The following is a 27271-nucleotide window of genomic DNA, read 5'->3' as shown; positions in this document are numbered from 1 at the left end:
GACTGAAACATCTGGACTGACTGAAACATCTGGACTGACTGAAACATCTGGATTGAAGCACCTGGACTGACTGAAACACCTGGACTGACTGAAACACCTGGACTGACTGAAACACCTGGACTGACTGAAACACCTGGACTGACTGAAACATCTGGACTGAAACACCTGGACTGACTGAAACACCTGGACTGACTGAAACACCTGGACTGACTGAAACACCTGGACTGACTGAAACATCTGGACTGACTGAAACATCTGGACTGAATGAAACACCTGGACTGAAACATCTGGACTGAAACATCTGGACTGAAACATCTGGACTGAAGCACCTGGACTGACTGAAACATCTGGACTGACTGAAACACCTGGACTGGCTGAAACACCTGGACTGAATGAAACACCTGGACTGACTGAAACATCTGGACTGACTGAAACACCTGGACTGAATGAAACACCTAGACTGAAACATCTGGACTGAAACACCTGGACTGACTGAAACACCTGGACTGAAACACCTGGACTGAAACATCTGGACTGAAACACCTGGACTGACTGAAACACCTGGACTGACTGAAACATCTGGACTGAAACACCTGGACTGACTGAAACATCTGGACTGAAACACCTGGACTGACTGAAACATCTGGACTGAAACACCTGGACTGACTGAAACACCTGGACTGAAACACCTGGACTGAAACACCTGGACTGACTGAAACACCTGGACTGAAACACCTGGACTGAAACACCTGGACTGAAACATCTGGACTGAAACACCTGGACTGAAACACCTGGACTGAAACACCTGGACTGACTGAAACATCTGGACTGACTGAAACATCTGGACTGAAGCACCTGGACTGAAACATCTGGACTGAAACACCTGGACTGAAACATCTGGACTGAAACACCTGGACTGAATGAAACACCTGGACTGACTGAAACATCTGGACTGACTGAAACACCTGGACTGAATGAAACACCTAGACTGAAACATCTGGACTGAAACACCTGGACTGACTGAAACACCTGGACTGAAACACCTGGACTGAAACATCTGGACTGAAACACCTGGACTGACTGAAACTTCTGGACTGAAACACCTGGACTGAAACTTCTGGACTGAAACACCTGGACTGAAACATCTGGACTGAAACACCTGGACTGACTGAAACACCTGGACTGACTGAAACATCTGGACTGACTGAAACATCTGGACTGACTGAAACATCTGGACTGAAACACCTGGACTGACTGAAACACCTGGACTGAAACACCTGGACTGAAACACCTGGACTGACTGAAACACCTGGACTGAAACACCTGGACTGACTGAAACACCTGGACTGAAACACCTGGACTGAAACACCTGGACTGAAACATCTGGACTGATGCACCTGGACTGAAACACCTGGACTGAAACACCTGGACTGACTGAAACATCTGGACTGACTGAAACATCTGGACTGACTGAAACATCTGGACTGAAGCACCTGGACTGAAACATCTGGACTGACTGAAACATCTGGACTGAAGCACCTGGACTGACTGAAACACCTGGAATGAAACATCTGGACTGACTGAAAACATCTGGACTGACTGAAACACCTGGACTGAAACATCTGGACTGAAACACCTGGACTGAAACATCTGGACTGAAACATCTGGACTGATGCACCTGGACTGAAACACCTGGACTGAAACACCTGGACTGAAACATCTGGACTGACTGAAACATCTGGACTGAAGCACCTGGACTGAAACATCTGGACTGATGCACCTGGACTGAAACACCTGGACTGAAACATCTGGACTGACTGAAACACCTGGACTGAATGAAACACCTGGACTGAAACACCTGGACTGACTGAAACACCTGGACTGACTGAAACACCTGGACTGAAACACCTGGACTGAAACATCTGGACTGAAACACCTGGACTGAATGAAACATCTGGACTGAAACACCTGGACTGAAACATCTGGACTGAAACACCTGGACTGAAACATCTGGACTGAAACACCTGGACTGAAACACCTGGACTGAAACACCTGGACTGAAACACCTGGACTGACTGAAACACCTGGACTGACTGAAACATCTGGACTGAAACACCTGGACTGACTGAAACATCTGGACTGAAACACCTGGACTGACTGAAACATCTGGACTGAAACACCTGGACTGACTGAAACACCTGGACTGAAACACCTGGACTGAAACACCTGGACTGACTGAAACACCTGGACTGAAACACCTGGACTGAAACACCTGGACTGAAACATCTGGACTGAAACATCTGGACTGATGCACCTGGACTGAAACACCTGGACTGAAACACCTGGACTGACTGAAACATCTGGACTGAAGCACCTGGACTGAAACATCTGGACTGACTGAAACATCTGGACTGAAGCACCTGGACTGAAGCACCTGGACTGACTGAAACACCTGGACTGAAACATCTGGACTGACTGAAAACATCTGGACTGACTGAAACACCTGGACTGACTGAAAACATCTGGACTGACTGAAAACATCTGGACTGACTGAAAACATCTGGACTGACTGAAACACCTGGACTGAAGCACCTGGACTGAAACACCTGGACTGAAAACATCTGGACTGACTGAAAACATCTGGACTGACTGAAACACCTGGACTGAAACACCTGGACTGAAACACCTGGACTGAAACACCTGGACTGACTGAAACACCTGGACTGAAACACCTGGACTGAAACACCTGGACTGAAACATCTGGACTGAAACACCTGGACTGAAACACCTGGACTGAAACACCTGGACTGAAACACCTGGACTGACTGAAACACCTGGACTGACTGAAACATCTGGACTGAAACACCTGGACTGACTGAAACATCTGGACTGAAACACCTGGACTGACTGAAACATCTGGACTGAAACACCTGGACTGACTGAAACACCTGGACTGAAACACCTGGACTGAAACACCTGGACTGAAACACCTGGACTGACTGAAACACCTGGACTGAAACACCTGGACTGAAACACCTGGACTGAAACATCTGGACTGAAACATCTGGACTGATGCACCTGGACTGAAACACCTGGACTGAAACACCTGGACTGACTGAAACATCTGGACTGAAGCACCTGGACTGAAACATCTGGACTGACTGAAACATCTGGACTGAAGCACCTGGACTGAAGCACCTGGACTGAAGCACCTGGACTGACTGAAACACCTGGACTGAAACATCTGGACTGACTGAAAACATCTGGACTGACTGAAACACCTGGACTGACTGAAAACATCTGGACTGACTGAAAACATCTGGACTGACTGAAAACATCTGGACTGACTGAAACACCTGGACTGAAACACCTGGACTGAAACATCTGGACGGACCTGCGATGACGCTCCAGGTGAACAAATCTGCTGCTGGTCCTCCGCTGCTCCTCTTGACCCCCTTCAGGACCAGGATCTTGTCTAGGACTAAGCTCAATACCCGGACAAGGACCCAGCTCAAGATGAGGACCAGGATCAGGTTTTGGATCAGGATCAGGACCAGGATCAGAGACAGGATTAGGATGAGGACCGGGACAAGGACCAGGACCAGGACCAGGATCAGTTTCGGGATCAGGATGAGGACCAGCACCAGGTTCCTCGGGGTCAGCAGGGCAGAGCAGAGACCTCTGGAGGACCGGGGGCTCCAGAACACCGGGGGTCCTGGGGGTCCTGGTGGATCAGAGCACTGGTTGCCATGGAAACCAGCAGACTTCTCTGGGACCAGAGACCTGGATCAGGGTCTTCATGGGGGGGCGGCCCCACCTGGACTTTACAGTCCAGAACTGGAAACCTGGGGGGTCCTTCCAGACCCCCCAGGTCCCGTTTCTTCTCACTGTTTCTTCGTACTGTAGTACTGCAGTACTGTAGTACTGGTGTACTGTTGTAACAAGAAGTAGTGACAGTGACAGTACTACTGTAGTACTTCAGTACTGTAGTACTGCAGTACTGGTGTACTGTTGTAACAAGAAGTAGTGACAGTTGTTTGTATTTCAACAAAATGTTTTAAAAAGACCGCAGGAGGAGGAGGAGAAGAAGGAGGTGGTGGAGGAGGAGCAGGAGCAACAGGAGGAGGAGCAGCAGCAGGAGGAGGAGCAGCAGCAGGAGGAGGAGCAGCAGCAGGAGGAGGAGCAGCAGCAGGAGGAGGAGCAGGTCATGTAAACGTCTAAACATGTTTCTAGTTTTCAAAACAAACAAACAAACAAACGAAGGTAAAAATCTAAACTTACTGATTTGGAGCCAAAGTGGGCGGAGCTTCGGCCCCCCCTCCGGGCCCCCCCCCTCCGGCCTCACCGCCCCCTGCTCCAGAACCAGGTCCTGAGTCCCTCCTGGATCCTTGGTGCTCCATGTCTCTTCAAAGTGGTTCTCAAAGTCCAGAAGCAGGTCCAGAGGCCAGTGGGTCTGGAGGTCTGGAGGTCTGGACCGGCCCGACGAGTCTCACCTGGACCGGACCGACGAGTCTCACCTGGACCGGACGAGTCTCACCTGGACCGGACCGACGAGTCTCACCTGGACCGGACCGACGAGTCTCACCTGGACCGGACGAGTCTCACCTGGACCGGCCCGACGAGTCTCACCTGGACCGGACGAGTCTCACCTGGACCGGCCCGACGAGTCTCACCTGGACCGGACCGACGAGTCTCACCTGGACCGGACGAGTCTCACCTGGACCGGCCCGACGAGTCTCACCTGGACCGGACGAGTCTCACCTGGACCGGCCCGACGAGTCTCACCTGGACCGGCTGCTGCTGACGACCTTAACCCTTCACCTGCTGGACCCAGGACCCGGACGAACCGGGTTAAAGGAGGCGATCAGAGGAACCGAGCCACAGGAACAAGTTAAAGGAATCGAGTCAAAAGAACCAAGTTAAAGGAATCGAATCGAAAGAACCAAGTTAAAGGAATCGAGTCAAAAGAACCAAGTAAAAGGAATCGAGTCAAAAGAACCAAGTAAAAGGAATCGAGTCGAAAGAACCAAGTTAAAGGAATCGAGTCAAAAGAACGAAGTTAAAGGAATCGAGTCAAAAGAACCAAGTAAAAGGAATCGAGTCGAAAGAACAGAGTTAAAAGAATCGAGTCAGAGGAACAGAGTTAAAGGAACCGAGTCAGAGGAACTGAGTTAAAGGAACCGAGTCAGAGGAACTGAGTTAAAGGAACCGAGTCAGAGGAACTGAGTTAAAGGAACCGAGTCAGAGGAACTGAGTTAAAGGAACTGAGTTAAAGGAACCGAGTCAGAGGAACCGAGTTAAAGGAACTGAGTTAAAGGAACCGAGTCAGAGGAACTGAGTTAAAGGAACCGAGTCAGAGGAACTGAGTTAAAGGAACCGAGTCAGAGGAACTGAGTTAAAGGAACCGAGTCAGAGGAACTGAGTTAAAGGAACTGATCAGATGTTTGCAGAAATATTTAAAAATCAGAAGAGAAGCTTCTTATACCTTTCTGGACTTTTACACTCTGACGCAGAACCTGGAGGCTTAACGGTTCCTCACAGAACGTGGAGGCTTGACGGTTCCTCACAGAACCTGGAGGCTTGACGGTTCCTCACAGAACCTGGAGGCTTGACGGTTCCTCACAGAACGTGGAGGCTTGACGGTTCCTCACAGAACGTGGAGGCTTGACGGTTCCTCACAGAACCTGGAGGCTTGACGGTTCCTCACAGAACGTGGAGGCTTGACGGTTCCTCACAGAACGTGGAGGCTTGACGGTTCCTCACAGAACGTGGAGGCTTGACGGTTCCTCACAGAACCTGGAGGCTTGACGGTTCCTCACAGAACCTGGAGGCTTGACGGTTCCTGTGCGTGTTACATTGCGTTACATTAAATGACTCCACCCATCATATAAAAGACTTTATTTACAGGAGTCATTGAGTGGCGGCGGCGGGGCATGCGGGGCCCATGCGGTCCCATGCGGTCACATGCGGGGCCCATGCGGGCCCTTGCGGGGCCCATGCGGTCCCATGCGGTCACATGCGGGGCCCATGCGGGCCCTTGCGGGGCCCATGCGGTCCCATGCGGTCCCATGCGGGGCCCATGCGGTCACATGTGGTCACATGCGGCAGGTGTCGTGGAAGGCCTCCAGCGTCCTGAAGTCCCTCCAGGTGGGCGGGAGGCCGTCCTGCAGGTAGCGGCCGCAGCGTTGGCATGACGACTGGAACAGCTTGATGTAGCTGCGCAGCCACGTCTGCAGGAGGGACAGGGTTAACCTGGGTTCTGAGGACCTGAGTGAAGACAGGCAGCCTCACCACGAAGGAGCCTGAGAGTTCTGAGGACCTGAGTGAAGACAGGCAGCCTCACCATGAAGGAGCGCACCACCACGTCAGGCATCTGGGGCAGCTGGTAGTGCAGCAGGGCGGTGGTGGCGTGGTCCGTTACCTAGCAACACAGGAGCCAATCACACAGCGGCACGCCAGGGCGGGTACTCTGGGGAAGTGCAGGATTACTCTGGGGAACTGCAGGATTACTCTGGTAGTAACTGCAGGATTACTCCGGGTAACTGCAGGATTACTCTGGTAGTAACTGCAGGATTACTCTGGGTAATTGCAGGATTACTCTGGGTAACTGCAGGATTACTCTGGTAGTAACTGCAGGATTACTCTGGTAGTAACTGCAGGATTACTCTGGGGAAGTGCAGGATTACTCTGGGGAACTGCAGGATTACTCTGGTAGTAACTGCAGGATTACTCCGGGTAACTGCAGGATTACTCTGGTAGTAACTGCAGGATTACTCTGGGTAATTGCAGGATTACTCTGGGTAACTGCAGGATTACTCTGGTAGTAACTGCAGGATTACTCTGGTAGTAACTGCAGGATTACTCTGGGGAACTGCAGGATTACTCTGGGGAACTGCAGGATTACTCCGGGTAACTGCAGGATTACTCTGCAGGTAACTGCAGGATTACTCTGGGTAACTACAGGATTACTCTGGTAGTAACTGCAGGATTACTCTGGTAGTAACTGCAGGATTACTCTGCAGGTAACTGCAGGATTACTCTGGGTAATTGCAGGATTACTCTGGGTAACTGCAGGATTACTCTGCGGGTAACTGCAGGATTACTCTGCAGGTAACTGCAGGATTACTCTGGTAGTAACTGCAGGATTACTCTGGGTAACTGCAGGATTACTCTGGTAGTAACTGCAGGATTACTCTGGTAGTAACTGCAGGATTACTCTGGGTAACTGCAGGATTACTCTGCAGGTAACTGCAGGATTACTCTGGGGAACTGCAGGATTACTCCGGGTAACTGCAGGATTACTCCGGGTAACTGCAGGATTACTCTGCAGGTAACTGCAGGATTACTCTGGGTAACTGCAGGATTACTCTGCAGGTAACTGCAGGATTACTCTGGGTAACTGCAGGATTACTCTGGGCAACTGCAGGATTACTCTGGTAGTAACTGCAGGATTACTCTGGTAGTAACTGCAGGATTACTCTGGGTAACTGCAGGATTACTCTGGGGAACTGCAGGATTACTCTGGGGAACTGCAGGATTACTCTGGGTAACTGCAGGATTACTCTGGGTAACTGCAGGATTACTCTGCAGGTAACTGCAGGATTACTCTGGTAGTAACTGCAGGATTACTCTGGTAGTAACTGCAGGATTACTCTGGTAGTAACTGCAGGATTACTCTGGTAGTAACTGCAGGATTACTCTGCAGGTAACTGCAGGATTACTCTGGGGAACTGCAGGATTACTCTGCGGGTAACTGCAGGATTACTCTGCGGGTAACTGCAGGATTACTCTGGGTAACTGCAGGATTACTCTGCAGGTAACTGCAGGATTACTCTGGGTAACTGCAGGATTACTCTGGTAGTAACTGCAGGATTACTCTGGTAGTAACTGCAGGATTACTCTGCGGGTAACTGCAGGATTACTCTGCGGGTAACTGCAGGATTACTCTGGGTAACTGCAGGATTACTCTGCAGGTAACTGCAGGATTACTCTGGGTAACTGCAGGATTACTCTGGTAGTAACTGCAGGATTACTCTGCAGGTAACTGCAGGATTACTCTGCGGGTAACTGCAGGATTACTCTGGGTAACTGCAGGATTACTCTGCAGGTAACTGCAGGATTACTCTGGGTAACTGCAGGATTACTCTGGGTAACTGCAGGATTACTCTGGTAGTAACTGCAGGATTACTCTGGTAGTAACTGCAGGATTACTCTGCAGGTAACTGCAGGATTACTCTGGGTAACTGCAGGATTACTCTGGGTAACTGCAGGATTACTCTGGTAGTAACTGCAGGATTACTCTGGGTAACTGCAGGATTACTCTGCAGGTAACTGCAGGATTACTCTGCAGGTAACTGCAGGATTACTCTGCAGGTAACTGCAGGATTACTCTGGTAGTAACTGCAGGATTACTCTGGGTAACTGCAGGATTACTCTGGGTAACTGCAGGATTACTCTGGTAGTAACTGCAGGATTACTCTGGGTAACTGCAGGATTACTCTGCAGGTAACTGCAGGATTACTCTGGGTAACTGCAGGATTACTCTGGGTAACTGCAGGATTACTCTGGTAGTAACTGCAGGATTACTCTGGTAGTAACTGCAGGATTACTCTGGGTAACTGCAGGATTACTCTGGGTAACTGCAGGATTACTCTGGGTAACTGCAGGATTACTCTGGTAGTAACTGCAGGATTACTCTGGGTAACTGCAGGATTACTCTGGGTAACCGCAGGATTACTCCATGTCCAGTGTCCCAGAATGGCGTTGCCATGGAGACAGGACGGTGCAGAGGGACTCCTACCTTCTGGAAGACCTGGTACTGGGACTTGGTCCAGATGTCCAGCTGTGGAGGACACAGGGTGAGGTCAGGGACAGGCAGACAGGTAACCATGGTAACCACCGGGGCGGGGGGGGGGGGGGGGGGGCGTACCTTCCCGTCCTCGTTGTAAACGTCCTCGTTGAAACCGCGGACGACCGTCCTGTCGATGAACAGTGACCGCATCACCACGATGGCCTTGAGAACCTTCCCCAGGGTCACCTGGAGTACCAGCACCATTAGTACTTGAAGTACCTGGAGTACCAGGTACCAGCACCATTAGTACTTAAAGTACCTGTAGTACCAGCACCATTAGTACCTGTAGTACCAGGTACCAGCACCATTAGTACTTAAAGTACCTGTAGTACCAGCACCATTAGTACCTGTAGTACCAGGTACCAGCACCATTAGTACTTAAAGTACCTGTAGTACCAGGTACCAGCACCATTAGTACTTAAAGTACCTGTAGTACCAGGTACCAGCACCATTAGTACTTAAAGTACCTGTAGTACCAGGTACCAGCACCATTAGTACTTAAAGTACCTGTAGTACCAGGTACCAGCACCATTAGTACTTAAAGTACCTGTAGTACCAGGTACCAGCACCATTAGTACTTAAAGTACCTGTAGTACCAGGTACCAGCACTGTGTTAACATGAACACCTTTAGTATAGTTTAGCGCAGGGGTCTCCAACCCTGGTCCTCCAGGGTCCCTGGTCCTCCAGGGCCCTGGTCCTCCAGGGTTTAGCTCCTCCCACTTCAACACACCTGATTGCAATGAAGGGCTGTTATTGGGTTTTTCACAACCTTGGTAATGACATCATCATTAGAGTCAGGTGTGCTGCAGCAGGGTGATGACATCATCATTAGAGTCAGGTGTGCTGCAGCAGGGTGATGACATCATCATTAGTCAGGTGTGCTGCAGCAGGGTGATGACATCATCATTAGAGTCAGGTGTGCTGCAGCAGGGTGATGACATCATCATTAGTCAGGTGTGCTGCAGCAGGGTGATGACATCATCATTAGAGTCAGGTGTGCTGCAGCAGGGTGATGACATCATCATTAGTCAGGTGTGCTGCAGCAGGGTGATGACATCATCATTAGTCAGGTGTGCTGCAGCAGGGTGATGACATCATCATTAGAGTCAGGTGTGCTGCAGCAGGGTGATGACATCATCATTAGTCAGGTGTGCTGCAGCAGGGTGATGACATCATCATTAGAGTCAGGTGTGCTGCAGCAGGGTGATGACATCATCATTAGTCAGGTGTGCTGCAGCAGGGTGATGACATCATCATTAGAGTCAGGTGTGCTGCAGCAGGGTGATGACATCATCATTAGTCAGGTGTGCTGCAGCAGGGTGATGACATCATCATTAGTCAGGTGTGCTGCAGCAGGGTGATGACATCATCATTAGAGTCAGGTGTGCTGCAGCAGGGTGATGACATCATCATTAGAGTCAGGTGTGCTGCAGCAGGGTGATGACATCATCATTAGAGTCAGGTGTGCTGCAGCAGGGTGATGACATCATCATTAGTCAGGTGTGCTGCAGCAGGGTGATGACATCATCATTAGAGTCAGGTGTGCTGCAGCAGGGTGATGACATCATCATTAGAGTCAGGTGTGCTGCAGCAGGGTGATGACATCATCATTAGTCAGGTGTGCTGCAGCAGGGTGATGACATCATCATTAGAGTCAGGTGTGCTGCAGCAGGGTGATGACATCATCATTAGTCAGGTGTGCTGCAGCAGGGTGATGACATCATCATTAGAGTCAGGTGTGCTGCAGCAGGGTGATGACATCATCATTAGTCAGGTGTGCTGCAGCAGGGTGATGACATCATCATTAGTCAGGTGTGCTGCAGCAGGGTGATGACATCATCATTAGAGTCAGGTGTGCTGCAGCAGGGTGATGACATCATCATTAGTCAGGTGTGCTGCAGCAGGGTGATGACATCATCATTAGAGTCAGGTGTGCTGCAGCAGGGTGATGACATCATCATTAGTCAGGTGTGCTGCAGCAGGGTGATGACATCATCATTAGAGTCAGGTGTGCTGCAGCAGGGTGATGACATCATCATTAGTCAGGTGTGCTGCAGCAGGGTGATGACATCATCATTAGTCAGGTGTGCTGCAGCAGGGTGATGACATCATCATTAGAGTCAGGTGTGCTGCAGCAGGGTGATGACATCATCATTAGAGTCAGGTGTGCTGCAGCAGGGTGATGACATCATCATTAGAGTCAGGTGTGCTGCAGCAGGGTGATGACATCATCATTAGTCAGGTGTGCTGCAGCAGGGTGATGACATCATCATTAGAGTCAGGTGTGCTGCAGCAGGGTGATGACATCATCATTAGAGTCAGGTGTGCGGCAGCAGGGTGATGACATCATCATTAGTCAGGTGTGCTGCAGCAGGGTGATGACATCATCATTAGTCAGGTGTGCTGCAGCAGGGTGATGACATCATCATTAGTCAGGTGTGCTGCAGCAGGGTGATGACATCATCATTAGTCAGGTGTGCTGCAGCAGGGTGATGACATCATCATTAGTCAGGTGTGCTGCAGCAGGGTGATGACATCATCATTAGTCAGGTGTGCTGCAGCAGGGTGATGACATCATCATTAGTCAGGTGTGCTGCAGCAGGGTGATGACATCATCATTAGTCAGGTGTGCTGCAGCAGGGTGATGACATCATCATTAGTCAGGTGTGCTGCAGCAGGGTGATGACATCATCATTAGTCAGGTGTGCTGCAGCAGGAAGAGACTAAAACCTGCAGGACCAGGGTTGGAGAACCCTGGTTTAGTGTGTGTGTGTGTGTGTGTGTGTGTGTGTGTGTGTGTGTGTGTGTGTGTGTGTGTGTTACCAGCAGAACTGCAGACGTCCCATTAGGTCTAAATAATTCGATGCTCATATCAGGAAACATCCGACCGATACGAGAGATGACATCATCCACGTAGCTGCGCACGCACACACACACACACACACACACACACACACACACACACACACACACACACACACACACACACACACACACACACACACACACACACACACACACACACACACACACACACACACACACACACACACACACACACACACACACACACAGATAAATGTATGTATTTATATACGAGAGTCCTTACTGGGGGAGCAGGACCAGGGTACTGGGCTGGACTTACTGGGGGGGCAGGACCAGGGTACTGGACTTACTGGGGGGGCAGGACCAGGGTACTGGGCTGGACTTTGGGCCGGCGTTTGGCTGAAGCTCCCATCTGATTGGCTGATCGCTTCAGGGACTGTTGGTTCAACAGGCTGGAGGCCAGACCTGCATGGTACTGGAGCTGGGGGGGGGGGGGGGGGAGAGGGGGGGTTGAAATGGTTCAGTAGCTGGTCAGTAGCTGGTCAGTAGTGGTCAGTAGCGGTCAGTAGCGGGTCAGTAGCTGGTCAGTAGCTGGTCAGTAGCGGTCAGTAGCGGGTCAGTAGCTGGTCAGTAGCTGGTCAGTAGCGGTCAGTAGTTGGTCAGTAGCTGGTCAGTAGCTGGTCAGTAGTTGGTCAGTAGTGGTCAGTAGCTGGTCAGTAGCGGTCAGTAGTTGGTCAGTAGCTGGTCAGTAGCGGTCAGTAGCGGTCAGTAGCGGTCAGTAGCTGGTCAGTAGCGGTCAGTAGCGGTCAGTAGTTGGTCAGTAGCTGGTCAGTAGCGGTCAGTAGTTGGTCAGTAGCTGGTCAGTAGCTGGTCAGTAGCGGTCAGTAGCGGTCAGTAGTTGGTCAGTAGTTGGTCAGTAGCGGTCAGTAGTTGGTCAGTAGCTGGTCAGTAGCGGTCAGTAGTTGGTCAGTAGTTGGTCAGTAGTTGGTCAGTAGTTGGTCAGTAGCTGGTCAGTAGCGGTCAGTAGCGGTCAGTAGCTGGTCAGTAGCTGGTCAGTAGCGGTCAGTAGCGGTCAGTAGTTGGTCAGTAGCTGGTCAGTAGTTGGTCAGTAGTTGGTCAGTAGTGGTCAGTAGTTGGTCAGTAGCTGGTCAGTAGCGGTCAGTAGTTGGTCAGTAGTTGGTCAGTAGTTGGTCAGTAGTGGTCAGTAGTTGGTCAGTAGTTGGTCAGTAGTGGTCAGTAGCGGTCAGTAGCGGTCAGTAGCGGTCAGTAGTTGGTCAGTAGTTGGTCAGTAGCGGTCAGTAGCTGGTCAGTAGCGGTCAGTAGTTGGTCAGTAGTTGGTCAGTAGTGGTCAGTAGTTGGTCAGTAGTTGGTCAGTAGCGGTCAGTAGCGGTCAGTAGCTGGTCAGTAGCGGTCAGTAGCTGGTCAGTAGCTGGTCAGTAGCGGTCAGTAGCTGGTCAGTAGTGGTCAGTAGTGGTCAGTAGCTGGTCAGTAGTTGGTCAGTAGTGGTCAGTAGCGGTCAGTAGTGGTCAGTAGCTGGTCAGTAGCTGGTAAGTAGCGGTCAGTAGTTGGTCAGTAGTGGTCAGTAGTTGGTCAGTAGTTGGTCAGTAGCGGTCAGTAGCGGTCAGTAGTGGTCAGTAGCGGTCAGTAGTTGGTCAGTAGCTGGTCAGTAGCGGTCAGTAGCGGTCAGTAGCGGTCAGTAGCTGGTCAGTAGTGGTCAGTAGTGGTCAGTAGCTGGTCAGTAGTGGTCAGTAGTGGTCAGTAGTGGTCAGTAGCGGTCAGTAGCGGTCAGTAGTTGGTCAGTAGTTGGTCAGTAGCTGGTCAGTAGCGGTCAGTAGCTGGTCAGTAGCTGGTCAGTCGTGGTCAGTCGTTGGTCAGTCGTGGTCAGTAGCTGGTCAGTAGCGGTCAGTAGCGGTCAGTAGCTGGTCAGTAGTGGTCAGTAGTGGTCAGTAGCTGGTCAGTAGTGGTCAGTAGCGGTCAGTAGCGGTCAGTAGTTGGTCAGTAGCTGGTCAGTAGCTGGTCAGTAGCGGTCAGTAGCTGGTCAGTAGCTGGTCAGTAGCTGGTCAATAGTTGGTCAGTAGCTGGTCAGTAGTTGGTCAGTCGTGGTCAGTCGTTGGTCAGTCGTTGGTCAGTCGTTGGTCAGTAGTTGGTCAGTAGTGGTCAGTAGTTGGTCAGTCGTGGTCAGTAGTTGGTCAGTCGTGGTCAGTAGTTGGTCAGTCGTGGTCAGTAGTGGTCAGTAGCTGGTCAGTAGCGGTCAGTAGTTGGTCAGTAGTGGTCAGTCGTGGTCAGTAGTTGGTCAGTAGTTGGTCAGTAGTTGGTCAGTAGTGGTCAGTAGTTGGTCAGTAGTTGGTCAGTAGTGGTCAGTAGTTGGTCAGTAGTTGGTCAGTAGTGGTCAGTAGCGGTCAGTAGTTGGTCAGTAGTGGTCAGTCGTGGTCAGTCGTGGTCAGTAGTTGGTCAGTCGTGGTCAGTAGTTGGTCAGTAGTGGTCAGTCGTGGTCAGTAGTTGGTCAGTCGTGGTCAGTAGTTGGTCAGTAGTGGTCAGTCGTGGTCAGTCGTGGTCAGTAGTTGGTCAGTCGTGGTCAGTAGTGGTCAGTCGTGGTCAGTAGTTGGTCAGTCGTGGTCAGTAGTTGGTCAGTAGTTGGTCAGTAGTTGGTCAGTAGTACCTTGTTGGACCACTTGTAGGCCTGCAGCAGCTGGGAGTAAAGGGGGGTCTTGTCCTGGACCGGGTCCAGACTCAGGAGACCACTATTGTGGAGCGGATGAGACTCTGAGGGACGTCCAACCAGTCCACTGAGACGCTCCAGCTCACTGGGGGACAGGGGACAGGTTAGTGGACACACTCACTGGGGGACAGGTTAGTGGACACACTCACTGGGGGACAGGGGACAGGTTAGTGGACACACTCACTGGGGGACAGGGGACAGGTTAGTGGACACACTCACTGGGGGACAGGGGACAGGTTAGTGGGGGGAGTAACACATTACTCTGGACAGTAATAATAGTAACTAATACTCTGATGTACCTGAAGTGAAGAAACTTAGTTACAATTTGGTCCGTTTGTCTGTTAAATAGTGAATTAATTCATCTTTGGCTTGGAGACGCTGGACGGGACAGACCGGGTGAGGACACACTGGGTGAGGACAGACCGGGTGAGGACAGACCGGGTGAGGACACACTGGGTGAGGACAGACCGGGACGGGACAGAGCGGGTGAGGACACACCGGGTGAGGACAGACCGGGACGGGACAGACCGGGACGGGACAGAGCGGGTGAGGACAGACCGGGTGAGGACACACCGGGTGAGGACAGACCGGGACGGGACAGACCGGGTGAGGACAGACCGGGACGGGACTCACTTGAGGTCCCGGTTGACGGCCTGCAGGTTGTCCTGGAACTCGGAGATAAAGTTCTTCTCGCGTCCCTCCAGCGTGTCCCGGTTCTTCATCCCGTCCTTCAGGGACTCGAAGACCCGGGACACGCTGGACCGCAGCGCCTGGATGCCGCTGATGGCGTGAGAGAAGGCGTCCAGGTTCACCCCCACGTTCATCACGTCCGCCATGATGCTTCCGTCTGCCGCCGCCGGAAGCGCTCGGAGTAAAACACCGGAAACACTTCGGAGTAAAAGCACCGGAAACGCTTCGGGATAAAACAACCACAAAACCTCGGCAATAAAACGTCGGTGTAGTTCAGCGTGCTGCCGCCGGGTGCCGCTCGAACACCAACCTCTTCGTTTACAACTTTTTGACTCACATTGTAGAATAAAAATCAGAATTTGTTTTTCATCTTTATGAATCAGATTTTAAAATCAGTCCTCAGCTTTCATTTTATTTTGAAGGATTGTAAATAATGTGGCGTCTCCCTAAAAGCAATGCAGTTCTAAAGCACAGATTTCTTTAAACATCACACACGAGGTGATATATTGAACGTAACATGACATATAAACATAGTTGTTTTGTGTTGCTTGTTGGTTTTTTCACGTTATATAAAACGTACCGCTTGTTGAGAAGTACGTCTGTTGACTAAGTTCTCTCGAACTCGATTTCTTTTGGTACAACATAAAGAAAGAATTCTCGCGCCCACAGCGCCGCCATCTTGGAGAGGTCTCCCGCTCGCGCCCACAGCGCCGCCATCTTGGAGAGGTCTCCCGCTCGCTCCTACAGCGCCGCCATCTTGGAGAGGTCTCCCGCTCGCGCCCACAGCGCCGCCATCTTGGAGAGGTCTCCCGCTCGCGCCCACAGCGCCGCCATCTTGCAGAGGTCTCCCTCTGGAGTTCAACATGATGATCCCAGGCTAGAAGATCCACTAAAACCCTGGTACCCCCCCCCCCCCACCGAACAACCGACCGACCTACTGACTGACCTACTGACTGACCTACTGACCGACCCATTGACTGACCTACTGACTGACCTACTGACCGACCCATTGACTGACCTACTGACTGACCTACTGACTGACCCAATGACTGACCTACTGACTGACCTACTGACCGACCAACTGACCCACTGACTGACCCACTGACTGACCTACTGACCGACCAACTGACCCACTGACTGACCCACTGACTGACCCACTGACCGACCCACTGACTGACCCACTGACTGACCCACTGACTGACCTACTGACCGACCCATTGACTGACCCACTGACCGACCCACTGACTGACCCACTGACTGACCTACTGACCGACCAACTGACCCACTGACTGACCCACTGACCGACCCACTGACTGACCCACTGACTGACCTACTGACCGACCAACTGACCCACTGACTGACCCACTGACTGACCCACTGACTGACCTACTGACTGACCTACTGACCGACCCACTGACTGACCCACTGACTGACCTACTGACCGACCAACTGACCCACTGACTGACCCACTGACTGACCCACTGACTGACCTACTGACTGACCTACTGACCGGTGGATGTTGAGCTTGAGAGAAAAGACGTCAGTGACAGGAACATTTCCCAAAGTGCCATAAGGAGTGACGTAGAACCACCGCCGGTGTCCAGACGTCATAGAAGGACGACATTTATTACTCAGAGCAACAGACATTCATGTGACGTAGCACAGAGCGACAGACATCCATGTGACGTAGCACAGAGCGACAGACATCCATGTGACGTAGCACAGAGCGACAGACATCCATGTGACGTAGCACAGAGCGACAGACATCCATGTGACGTAGCACAGAGCAACAGACATTCATGTGACGTAGCAGGACGGCGGCTCGGCTACAAGCTCGTCGTCCTTTGAAGTGCAGATCAGAGTGAAGCTGAGCAACATGGTGTGGCTGTCAAAGAGGAAGTGTGCACATCAAAGAGCAGGAGAGTGTGAAGGTGGTGGACCCCCCGCTGAGCGGAGGTTCCACTGCTCCGTCCCTGCTGGAGGAACGGTTCTCAGTCCAACATGTGGCAGAACCACAAACTGCTTTGTTCCCACAGGAACGTCCTGCTGAAAGAGGGCGTCGGCCTACAGGCTGCAGCCAACCAGGGCCGTCCCACAACTTCCACCGCTGGCGAGGACCTTGTCAAGATGGCGGACAGCAAGGCACGCCACGCCGCCATGCCGCCACGCCGCCGCCACGCATCTCGGTTGTTTGTCTACGACCAGAACGACTACAAGACGAAACAATAACTGGAAACGTGATCCAGGAACAGGAACCATGATGACGTCAGGGGGCGGGGCCACCAGGTACGTCAGGGGGCGGGGTCACCAAGTACGTCAGGGGGCGGGGTCACCAGGCTGCCACAACCAACAGAGTCAGCAGGTAAAGCTGTGATGTCACCACGGAGGCGGAGCCGGCAGTGTTGCCAAGGCAACCGGTCTTCTTCAGGCAGACCTTGTTCTCACAGAAAGACCCTGCAGACAGGAGACACATGAAGACCGAGCTCACCTGAGCTGTGACATCATCCAGCTCATGTGACATCATCCAGGTCATGTGACATCATCCAGGTCATGTGACATCATCCAGGTGTGTGTACCTGTGAAGCTCTCAGGACAGACGCATCCCTGAAAGTCCTCACACGTCCCTCCGTTGACGCAAATCAAGCGCTCCTCGTCACACGCCTTCACTGGGGACGACACGCAGGAGGACCGAGTACTGAGTACTGCGTACTGGCTACTGAGTACTGGGTACTGAGTACTGGGAGCAGAGGATGGAGTACTGAGTACTGGGTACTGGGTACTGGGTACTGAGTACTGGGTACTGAGTACTGGGAGCAGAGGATGGAGTACTGAGTACTGGGTACTGGGTACTGGGAGCAGAGGATGGAGTACTGAGTACTGGGTACTGGGTACTGGGAGCAGAGGATGGAGTACTGAGTACTGGGTACTGGGTACTGGGAGCAGAGTATAGATTACTGAGTACTGGGTACTGGGTACTGGGAGCAGAGGATGGAGTACTGAGTACTGGGTACTGGGTACTGGGAGCAGAGGATGGAGTACTGAGTACTGGGTACTGGGTACTGGGAGCAGAGTATAGATTACTGAGTACTGGGTACTGGGTACTGGGAGCAGAGGATGGAGTACTGAGTACTGAGTACTGGGTACTGGGAGCAGAGTATAGATTACTGAGTACTGGGTACTGAGTACTGAGTACTGGGAGCAGAGTATAGATTACTGAGTACTGGGTACTGAGTACTGAGTACTGGGAGCAGAGTATAGATTACTGATTACTGGGTACTGAGTACTGAGTACTGGGTACTGAGTACTGGGAGCAGAGTATAGATTACTGAGTACTGGGTACTGAGTACTGAGTACTGGGTACTGAGTACTGGGAGCAGAGTATAGATTACTGAGTACTGAGTACTGGGAGCAGAGTATAGATTACTGAGTACTGGGAGCAGAGGATGGAGTACTGAGTACTGGGAGCAGAGGATGGAGTACTGAGTACTGCTCCCAGTACTCAGTAAGGCTCCTGCCCGCCTCACCTGCACAGCCGGCCCCGCCCCCTCTCCAGGTGTACTGAGGCCCACAGGAGTCACAGCGCCTCCCTGTGGCTCCTTCTTTACACTGACAGAGACCTGAGGAGGAGCAGTGAGGAGACACACTGCCCTCTGCCTCACACTCACACTCTGCACACACACACACACACACACACACACACACACACACACACACACACACACACACACACACACACACACACACACACACAGATATCTCATTGCAAAACATCGGTGTGTGTGTGTGTGTGTGTGTGTGTGTGTGTGTGTGTGTGTGTGTGTGAGAGAGACACTGACCGACACACACGTCCGGGTCGTCCAGCGACAGTGAAGCGTTTCTATAGTAACCGAGGCGACAGAACTGGCAGTTCTGCCCGCGGGTGTTGTGTTTGCAGCTCACACACGTCACCACGTCCAGGAAGTCGATGTAGCTGCAGCGGTTGGAGTGGCTGTTACACTCACAGTCTGACACACACACACACACACACACACACACACACACACACACACACACACACACACACACACACACACACACACACACACACACACACACACACACACAGCTGAGACCTGTTGCTTTAGGCCCCGCCCAAATTAACATATGGCCCCGCCTACACACACCTACTCACTCACGGTAACAAATAAGCCCCGCCCACACTCACCCATTGCCCCGCCCACTAATATACAACCCCATCCTCTCCCCTCCCTGTGGGTGGAGTCAGGTGGTGGGTGGAGTCAGGTTGTGGGAGGAGTCAGGTGGTGGGTGGAGTCAGGTTGTGGGAGGAGTCAGGTTGTGGGAGGAGTCAGGTTGGGGGTGGAGTCAGGTTGGGGGTGGAGTCAGGTTGTGGGAGGAGTCAGGTTGTGGGTGGAGTCAGGTTGGGGGTGGAGTCAGGTTGTGGGAGGAGTCAGGTTGTGGGTGGAGTCAGGTTGTGGGAGGAGTCCGGCTGTGGGAGGAGTCCGGTTGTGGGTGGAGTCAGGTTGTGGGTGGAGTCAGGCTGTGGGTGGAGTCAGGTTGTGGGTGGAGTCAGGCTGTGGGTGGAGCAGTCTTACCCTGAAAGTTGACGTAGGCGATTTTGGACAGCTGACTGAACTTGGTTCCTCCTGGAATCAGAATCTTCTGTGCAGCTTCAGACATGAGACAGGATGTGTAACCATGGCAACGGGATGGGTGGAGTCATACACTACTGAGGGCGGAGTCATTGGGTCTAACAGTAATCTGCATCCCACACACACACACAGGTTGCTAGTCGCTAACAGGAAGTGGCCTGGTAGGAACAGGAAGTGGACTGGTAGGACCAGGAAGGGGGTGCAGCCAGGGGGGGCGCTGTCCAGGGTCTTACCTCTCTTCTCGCTGGGCTCCGCCCCTCCTCCTTCTGTCCTTCCCTGTTTGGCTGAGTCAGCAGAAACCAGAGTGTCGGGCCAATCAGAGCTGGAGGCGGAGCAACATGGGAACTAGTCTGACCAATCACAGCGCGGCTGTACCTTGCTCCTCCGGTGGTGCCCCGCCCCCCTCCGGTCTGGAGCCCAGCTCGTCTTCAGGTCCCCCCTGAGGAGACTTGTCCTCCCTCCCGGTTCCTGGACGGACTGGAGGAGGGTCTGATCCAGGACCCAGACCTGCACCTTCACCCCCATCAGGACCACCACCCTCCTCGGCGGCTGCAGTTAAACCCTGTTCCGGCTCAGCACCTGGTCCTGGACCGGGGTCCGGGTCTGGAATGTTGGGAGCTTCAGTTGGATCCTCTGGGACGGGGACCGTGAAGTCCACCGGAGCCAAGTCCTGGTCTCCGTCAGAGTCCTGGTCTCCGTCAGAGTCCTGGTCTCCGTCAGAGTCCTCCCAGGAGGATGGCGCAGAACCTGCTCCGTCAGGACCCGGGGTCTCCACAGGGGGGGCGGTCCAGGACAGACCCGGTTCAGGTTCTGGAAGAAAGACATCTGGTGGAGCCGGATCAGAAGGGGGTCTAGGAGAACCGGGTCCATCTGGATCAAAGACCAGAGAGGAACCTTCATCTGGAGGAGGTACTTCTGGAGGTACTTCTGGAGGTACTTCTGGAGCAGGTACTTCTGGAGCAGGTACTTCTGGAGCAGGTACTTCTGGAGGTACTTCTGGAGCAGGTACTTCTGGAGCAGGTACTTCTGGAGGAGGTACTTCTGGAGCAGGTACTTCTGGAGGTACTTCTGGAGGTACTTCTGGAGCTGGTACTTCTGGAGCAGGTACTTCTGGAGCAGGTACTTCTGGAGCAGGTACTTCTGGAGGTACTTCTGGAGCAGGTACTTCTGGAGCAGGTACTTCTGGAGGAGGTACTTCTGGAGCAGGTACTTCTGGAGGAGGTACTTCTGGAGCAGGTACTTCTGGAGGTACTTCTGGAGGAGGTACTTCTGGAGCAGGTACTTCTGGAGCAGGTACTTCTGGAGGAGGTACTTCTGGAGCAGGTACTTCTGGAGCAGGTACTTCTGGAGCAGGTACTTCTGGAGGTACTTCTGGAGGAGGTACTTCTGGAGCAGGTACTTCTGGAGGTACTTCTGGAGCAGGTACTTCTGGAGGTACTTCTGGAGGTACTTCTGGAGCAGGTACTTCTGGAGGTACTTCTGGAGCAGGTACTTCTGGAGGAAGTACTTCTGAAGGAGGCTCAGTGGAGGAAAATCCTTCAAGAAGAGACGTATCCAGAGATGTTGGTTCTAGTAGAACATCTGGAGGAGGTACATCAAGAGACAGTATATCAGGTGGAGGTTCATCGGGTGGAGGTTCATCAGGTGGAGGTTCATCGGGTGGAGGTTCATCGGGTGGAGGTTCATCAGGTGGAGGTTCATCAGGTGGAGGTTCATCGGGTGGAGGTTCATCAGGTGGAGGTTCATCGGGTGGAGGTTCATCAGGTGGAGGTTCATCAGGTGGAGGTTCATCGGGTGGAGGTTCATCAGGTGGAGGTTCATCGGGTGGAGGTTCATCAGGTGGAGGTTCATCCGGAATAAGTAAATCTGGAGGTTTTGTGTCTGGAGGAAGTATCTCAGAAAGCAGTACATCAGGAGGTGGAGGTGGTGCATCAGGAGGTGGTGCATCAGGTGGAGGTGGTACATCAGGAGGTGGTGCATCAGGTGGAGGTGGTGCATCAGGAGGTGGAGGTGGTACATCAGGAGGTGGTGCATCAGGTGGAGGTGGTACATCAGGAGGTGGTGCATCAGGTGGAGGTGGTGCATCAGGAGGTGGAGGTGGTACATCAGGAGGTGGTGCATCAGGAGGTGGAGGTGGAGCATCAGGAGGTGGAGGTGGTACATCAGGAGGTGGTGCATCAGGAGGTGGTACATCAGGAGGTGAAGGTGGAGCATCAGGAGGTGAAGGTGGAGCATCAGGAGGTGGAGGTGGTACATCTGCAGTTGGCAGGCCTGATGGAGCGGATGAGGGGGTGGAGTCGGCAGGTGGAGTTTCTCGGGTGGAGGTCGTCCCACTGGGCGGCTCTTGGTCTGTGTTGGGTGGAGGAGAAGGTCCTGCTGTGGGTGGAGGAGGAACCCCACTGGTCACCAGGGTGGTGCTAGCAGGGGGTGGAGTCACTGTGTCACAGTCAGCACTGGTACTGGTACTGGTACTGGTACTGGTACTGGTCTCCCCACCCGGACTCTTGGGTGGAGGTACTGCAGTACTGAGTACTGCTGGAAGTACTCTGGAGGCTGTACTGCTGCTGGGAGATTCACTGTTTGCAGTAAAAACTACAGTCGCAGCAGTTGTACTCGTAGTGACTGTACCTCCAGTCAACCTGTACCTCCATGTAGTCATAGTACTGTCTGTACTGGTAGTAGTACTGATGGTGGACATCAAGGTACCACCTGAACTACTACGCTCCGTTATAGTAGTACTACTGTCAGTTACTGTAGAAGTATTAGTATCAGTTGTAGTATCAGTAGTATCTGTAGTCATAGTGTCAGTAGTGGGAGTGTCAGTACTAGTGTTACTGGTGGTACTAGTAATGTCAGTCGTAGTACTGGAGGTACTAGTAGTGTCAGTACTGGTTGTACTGGTAGTGTCAGTACTGGTAGTGTCAGTGCTAGTAATGTCAGTAGTAGTACTGGTAGTACTGGTAGTGTCAGTACTTGTAGTGTCAGTACTGGTAGTGTCAGTGGTAGTACTAGTAGTGTCAGTACTTGTAGTGTCAGTACTAGTAATGTCAGTAGTAGTACTGGTAGTGTCAGTACTTGTAGTGTCAGTACTAGTAGTACTAGTAGTGTCAGTACTAGTAGTGTCAGTAGTAGTACTGGTAGTACTGGTAGTGTCAGTACTGGTAGTGTCAGTGGTAGTACTAGTAGTACTAGTAGTGCCAGTACTAGTAGTGTCAGTACAAGTAATGTCAGTAGTAGTACTAGTAGTACTAGTAGTGTCAGTACTGGTAGTGTCAGTACTAGTAATGTCATTAGTAGTACTAGTAGTGTCAGTAGTAGTACTAATAGTACTAGTAGTGTCAGTACTAGTAGTGTCAGTACTAGTAATGTCAGTAGTAGTACTAGTAGTACTAGTAGTGCCAGTACTGGTAGTGTCAGCACTAGTAATGTCAGTAGTAGTACTAGTAGTGCTAGTAGAGTCAGTAGTAGTACTAGTAGAGTCAGTAGTCGTACTAGTAGAGTCAGTAGTAGTACTAGTAGTACTAGTAGAGTCAGTGTCAGTACTAGTAGAGTCAGTAGTAGTACTAGTAGAGTCAGTGTCAGTACTAGTAGAGTCAGTAGTAGTACTAGTAGTACTAGTAGAGTCAGTGTCAGTACTAGTAGAGTCAGTAGTAGTACTAGTAGTACTAGTAGAGTCAGTAGCAGTACTAGTAGAGTCAGTACTAGTGCTAGTAGAGTCAGTAGCAGTACTAGTAGAGTCAGTACTAGTGCTAGTAGAGTCAGTAGCAGTACTAGTAGTACTAGTAGAGTCAGTGTCAGTACTAGTAGAGTCAGTAGTAGTACTAGTAGTACTAGTAGAGTCAGTAGCAGTACTAGTAGAGTCAGTACTAGTGCTAGTAGAGTCAGTAGCAGTACTAGTAGTACTAGTAGAGTCAGTAGCAGTACTAGTAGAGTCAGTACTAGTGCTAGTAGAGTCAGTAGCAGTACTAATAGTACTAGTAGAGTCAGTGTCAGTACTAGTAGAGTCAGTAGTAGTACTAGTAGTACTAGTAGAGTCAGTAGCAGTACTAGTAGAGTCAGTACTAGTGCTAGTAGAGTCAGTAGCAGTACTAGTAGTACTAGTAGAGTCAGTGTCAGTACTAGTAGAGTCAGTAGCAGTACTAGTAGTACTAGTAGAGTCAGTAGCAGTACTAGTAGAGTCAGTACTAGTACTAGTAGAGTCAGTAGTAGTACTAGTGCTAGTAGAGTCAGTAGCAGTACTAGTAGAGTCAGTACTAGTGCTAGTAGAGTCAGTAGCAGTACTAGTAGTACTAGTAGAGTCAGTGTCAGTACTAGTAGAGTCAGTAGTAGTACTAGTAGTACTAGTAGAGTCAGTACTAGTGCTAGTAGAGTCAGTAGCAGTACTAGTAGAGTCAGTACTAGTGCTAGTAGAGTCAGTAGCAGTACTAGTAGAGTCAGTACTAGTACTAGTAGAGTCAGTAGCAGTACTAGTAGTACTAGTAGAGTCAGTACCTCCACCTGATGAAGCTCCAGCAGCAAAAAGAAAAGAAAAAGTTTCGTCTCTTTAGAATCAAAACAATCTGAACTCTGGAGGAGCCGGACCCTCAGAACCCCCGACCCCCCCGACCCCCCTGACCCCCCTGACCCCGACCCCCTGACCCCCCCCCCCCCCCCCCCCGATCCCTGAGGGTCCAGCTGGTGTCTGGTTCTACTTCCTGTCAGTGCTGCATCAAGAAACAACCTGCTGCTCTGGTTGCCATGGAAACAGACCAGGTTTACACTGACAGGTCATTGAACCCCCAAAGGATGATCCCGGCTCACCAGTAAACCCCCCCCCCCCCCCCCCCCCCCCCCCCACTAACCCCCCCAGCACCTGCTGCTGGGATTAACCTCCAGATGGTCACTGTCCCATGATGCAACACTGACAAGACACTGACACACAGGTACAGGTACAGTTACATGTACCTGTACCTGTACCTGTGCAGGTACAAGTACAGGTACAGGTACAGGTACAAGTACAGGTACAGGTACAGGTACAGTTACATGTACCTGTACCTGTACCTGTGCAGGTACAAGTACAGGTACAGGTACAAGTACAGGTACAGGTACAGGTACAGGTACAGGTACAAGTACAGGTACAGGTACAGGTACAGGTACAAGTACATGTACAGGTACAGGTACAGGTACAGGTACAAGTACAGGTACAGGTACAGGTACAAGTACAGGTACAGGTACAGGTACAGGTACAGGTACAGGTACAGGTACAAGTACATGTACATGTACAGGTACAGGTACAGGTACAGGTACAAGTACAAGTACAGGTACAGGTACAGGTACAGGTACAGACAAAAAAAGGTGCTACTTACTGGTTGTAGTTTCTTTTTCTTCAAGTTTACCTGAAAAAATAAAATCATGGTGAAAATAAGTGTGTGTGTGTGTGTGTGTGTGTGTGTGTGTGTGTGTGTGTGTGCGTACAGGTGTTGGCAGTGCCCTTGAGCAAGGGCAGGTAGGATCCCGGCCTCCAGCTGCGGGGGTTGAACCCGGGACCACAGAGCTCACAGTTCTGTCCACTGGTGCCGTGGTCACAGTCGCACTGCAGGGACGCGTCACGCAACACACACTGTGCTGCGTGCAGGTGACACACACACCTGCTCACACACACACACACACACACACACACACACACACACACACACACACACACACACACACACACACTGCTGAAGGGAACCAGGTGATACACTAATGGAATCAGGTGAACCTGGTTCCAGGTCAGGGACCTGGTCCAGTCAGACCCGGTCCAGGTCCAGTCAGACCCGGTCCAGGTCCAGTCAGACCCGGTCCAGGTCCAGTCAGACCCGGTCCAGGGCCAGTCAGGTCCAGTCCGGTACCTGGCGGGGACGTGGACGTCGGAGATGGCGTAGAAGTACTTGAGCAGGTTGTCCCTCTGGACGTAGGTCCCCCCCAGGGGGGGTCTGAGGAGGCGGAGCCTCAGGCTGGTGAAGGTGAAGAAGTCCCTCAGGCCCCTCATGGTCTCCATGCGGGTCAGCAGGGCCGCCATGTTGATCAGCTTGGGGCCTGCCAGGACCGCCAGGCGGGCCCGGACCTCGAACACCACCGCCTTCTCCTCCTGGGGGGCCACAGGCAGGTCAGTGGGGGGGGGGGGGGGGGGGCTCTACCGGGTCCCGGTACCCACCTTGGCCCCCACCCAGCGGGAGTACTGCTCGGTGCAGATGACCCGGGTCAGGTTGGTCGGGGCCAGATCCCAGACCCTCCGGGGGGACATCCCGAAGACCTCCAGGCAGTCGTCAGCGTAGTACTGGTAGGGCTGCCACGTCACGCCTTACACACACACACACACACACACACACACACACACACACACACACAGTGTGTCTATTGAACAGGAAACAGGAAGTGACTGAAGATAAACAGGAAACAGGAAGTGACTGAAGATAAACAGGAAGTGACTGAAGATAAACAGGAAGTGACTGAAGATAAACAGGAAACAGGAAGTGACTGAAGATAAACAGGAAGTGACTGAAGATAAACAGGAAGTGACTGAAGATAAACAGGAAACAGGAAGTGACTGAAGATAAACAGGAAGTGACTGAAGATAAACAGGAAGTGACTGAAGATAAACAGGAAGTGACTGAAGATAAACAGGAAACAGGAAGTGACTGAAGATAAACAGGAAGTGACTAAAGATAAACAGGAAGTGACTGAAGATAACAGGAAGTGACTGAAGATAAACAGGAAGCAGGTTGGGATCTGGTTTAAAAGATGGCGTCTGCACCTGCAGCCAATCAGCAGCTGGCCACACTGTCACACTGCCCCCCCCCCCCCTGACCTTTGTCCAGAGACTTCTCCAGCACCATGCTGGTGGGCCGGCCGTACTCGAAGGTCACCACGAGGTCGTCCACCACCTCCAGACTCTTGTTCCAGGACAGCGTGACGTTGGCCAATAGGGGCTCAGGATACCTGGACCAGGTGACCGTCTGCCAGTAGGTGACCAGCCCCCCCCTCTCCCGGTCCCCCATCAGCTGGGGGGGGTGAGACAGGTCTGGACTGGAGGCGTCGCACTCGTCACTGCACAGGTAGGGGTTCTCCTGGAACACAGTGTGTGTGTGTGTGAGTGTGTGTGTGTGTGTGTGTGTGTGTGTGTGTGTGTGTGTGTGAGAGTGTGTGTGTGTGTGAGTGTGTGAGTGTGTGTGTGTGAGAGTGTGTGTGTGTGTGTGTGTGAGAGTGTGTGTGTGAGAGTGTGTGTGTGTGTGTGTGTGTGAGAGTGTGTGTGTGTGTGAGTGTGTGTGAGTGTGTGTGTGAGAGTGTGTGTGTGTGTGAGTGTGTGTGAGTGTGTGTGTGTGTGTGTGTGAGTGTGTGTGTGAGAGTGTGTGTGTGTGTGAGTGTGTGTGTGAGTGTGTGTGTGTGTGTGTGGAGTGTGTGTGTGGAGGTGTGTGTGTGTGAGTGTGTGTGAGTGTGTGTGTGAGAGTGTGGTGTGAGAGTGTGTGTGTGTGTGAGAGTTGAGAGTGTGTGTGTGTGAGAGTGAGTGTGTGTGT

At 51.9% G+C, this 27271-nt stretch overlaps 2 protein-coding genes across 2 annotated transcripts; both read right to left on the bottom strand.

The window, feature by feature from the left end:
- Positions 1-5901: 5901 nt before the first annotated feature.
- med27 (mediator complex subunit 27) lies at positions 5902-15239 on the bottom strand. The gene is made up of 8 exons (XM_080521790.1): positions 15031-15239; positions 14338-14482; positions 12029-12159; positions 11676-11769; positions 8930-9037; positions 8801-8842; positions 6344-6421; positions 5902-6230 (listed from the first exon to the last, which is right to left on the bottom strand). Exons 1-8 carry the CDS (start codon positions 15231-15233, stop codon positions 6096-6098), a joined length of 936 nt encoding a protein of 311 aa, XP_080377916.1. The 5' UTR covers positions 15234-15239; the 3' UTR covers positions 5902-6095.
- A 2177-nt stretch (positions 15240-17416) lies between these two features.
- LOC308148329 (netrin-G2-like) lies at positions 17417-26824 on the bottom strand (the record flags this gene model as incomplete). Its single annotated transcript, XM_080521789.1, has 7 exons — positions 17417-17541; positions 17664-17753; positions 18924-19091; positions 25191-25363; positions 25607-25845; positions 25912-26057; positions 26566-26824. Coding segments are annotated over 7 exons (1200 nt in total), but the record flags the coding sequence as incomplete, so codon positions are not given.
- Positions 26825-27271: the final 447 nt, after the last annotated feature.

This window comes from Blennius ocellaris, assembly GCF_963422515.1.
Source record: "Blennius ocellaris genome assembly, contig: SCAFFOLD_342, whole genome shotgun sequence".
NCBI classification, from domain to species: Eukaryota; Metazoa; Chordata; class Actinopteri; order Blenniiformes; family Blenniidae; genus Blennius; species Blennius ocellaris.
Note: the sequence above shows the minus strand (reverse complement) of the source record. Positions and strands in the feature narration are given on the sequence as shown.

What these genes read in the sequence shown, in the direction of transcription:
- med27 (XM_080521790.1), bottom strand. Translation starts at nt 15,233, where the DNA reads ATGGCGGACGTGATGAACGTGGGGGTGAACCTGGACGCCTTCTCTCAC. An exon ending in CCTACAAGTGGTCCAACAAG is followed by an intron (nt 12,160 to 14,337) that starts GTACTACTGACC and finishes CCCCCCCCCCAG; the next exon opens with CTCCAGTACCATGCAGGTCT. An exon ending in GGACGTCTGCAGTTCTGCTG is followed by an intron (nt 9,038 to 11,675) that starts GTAACACACACA and finishes CTGGTACTCCAG; the next exon opens with GTGACCCTGGGGAAGGTTCT.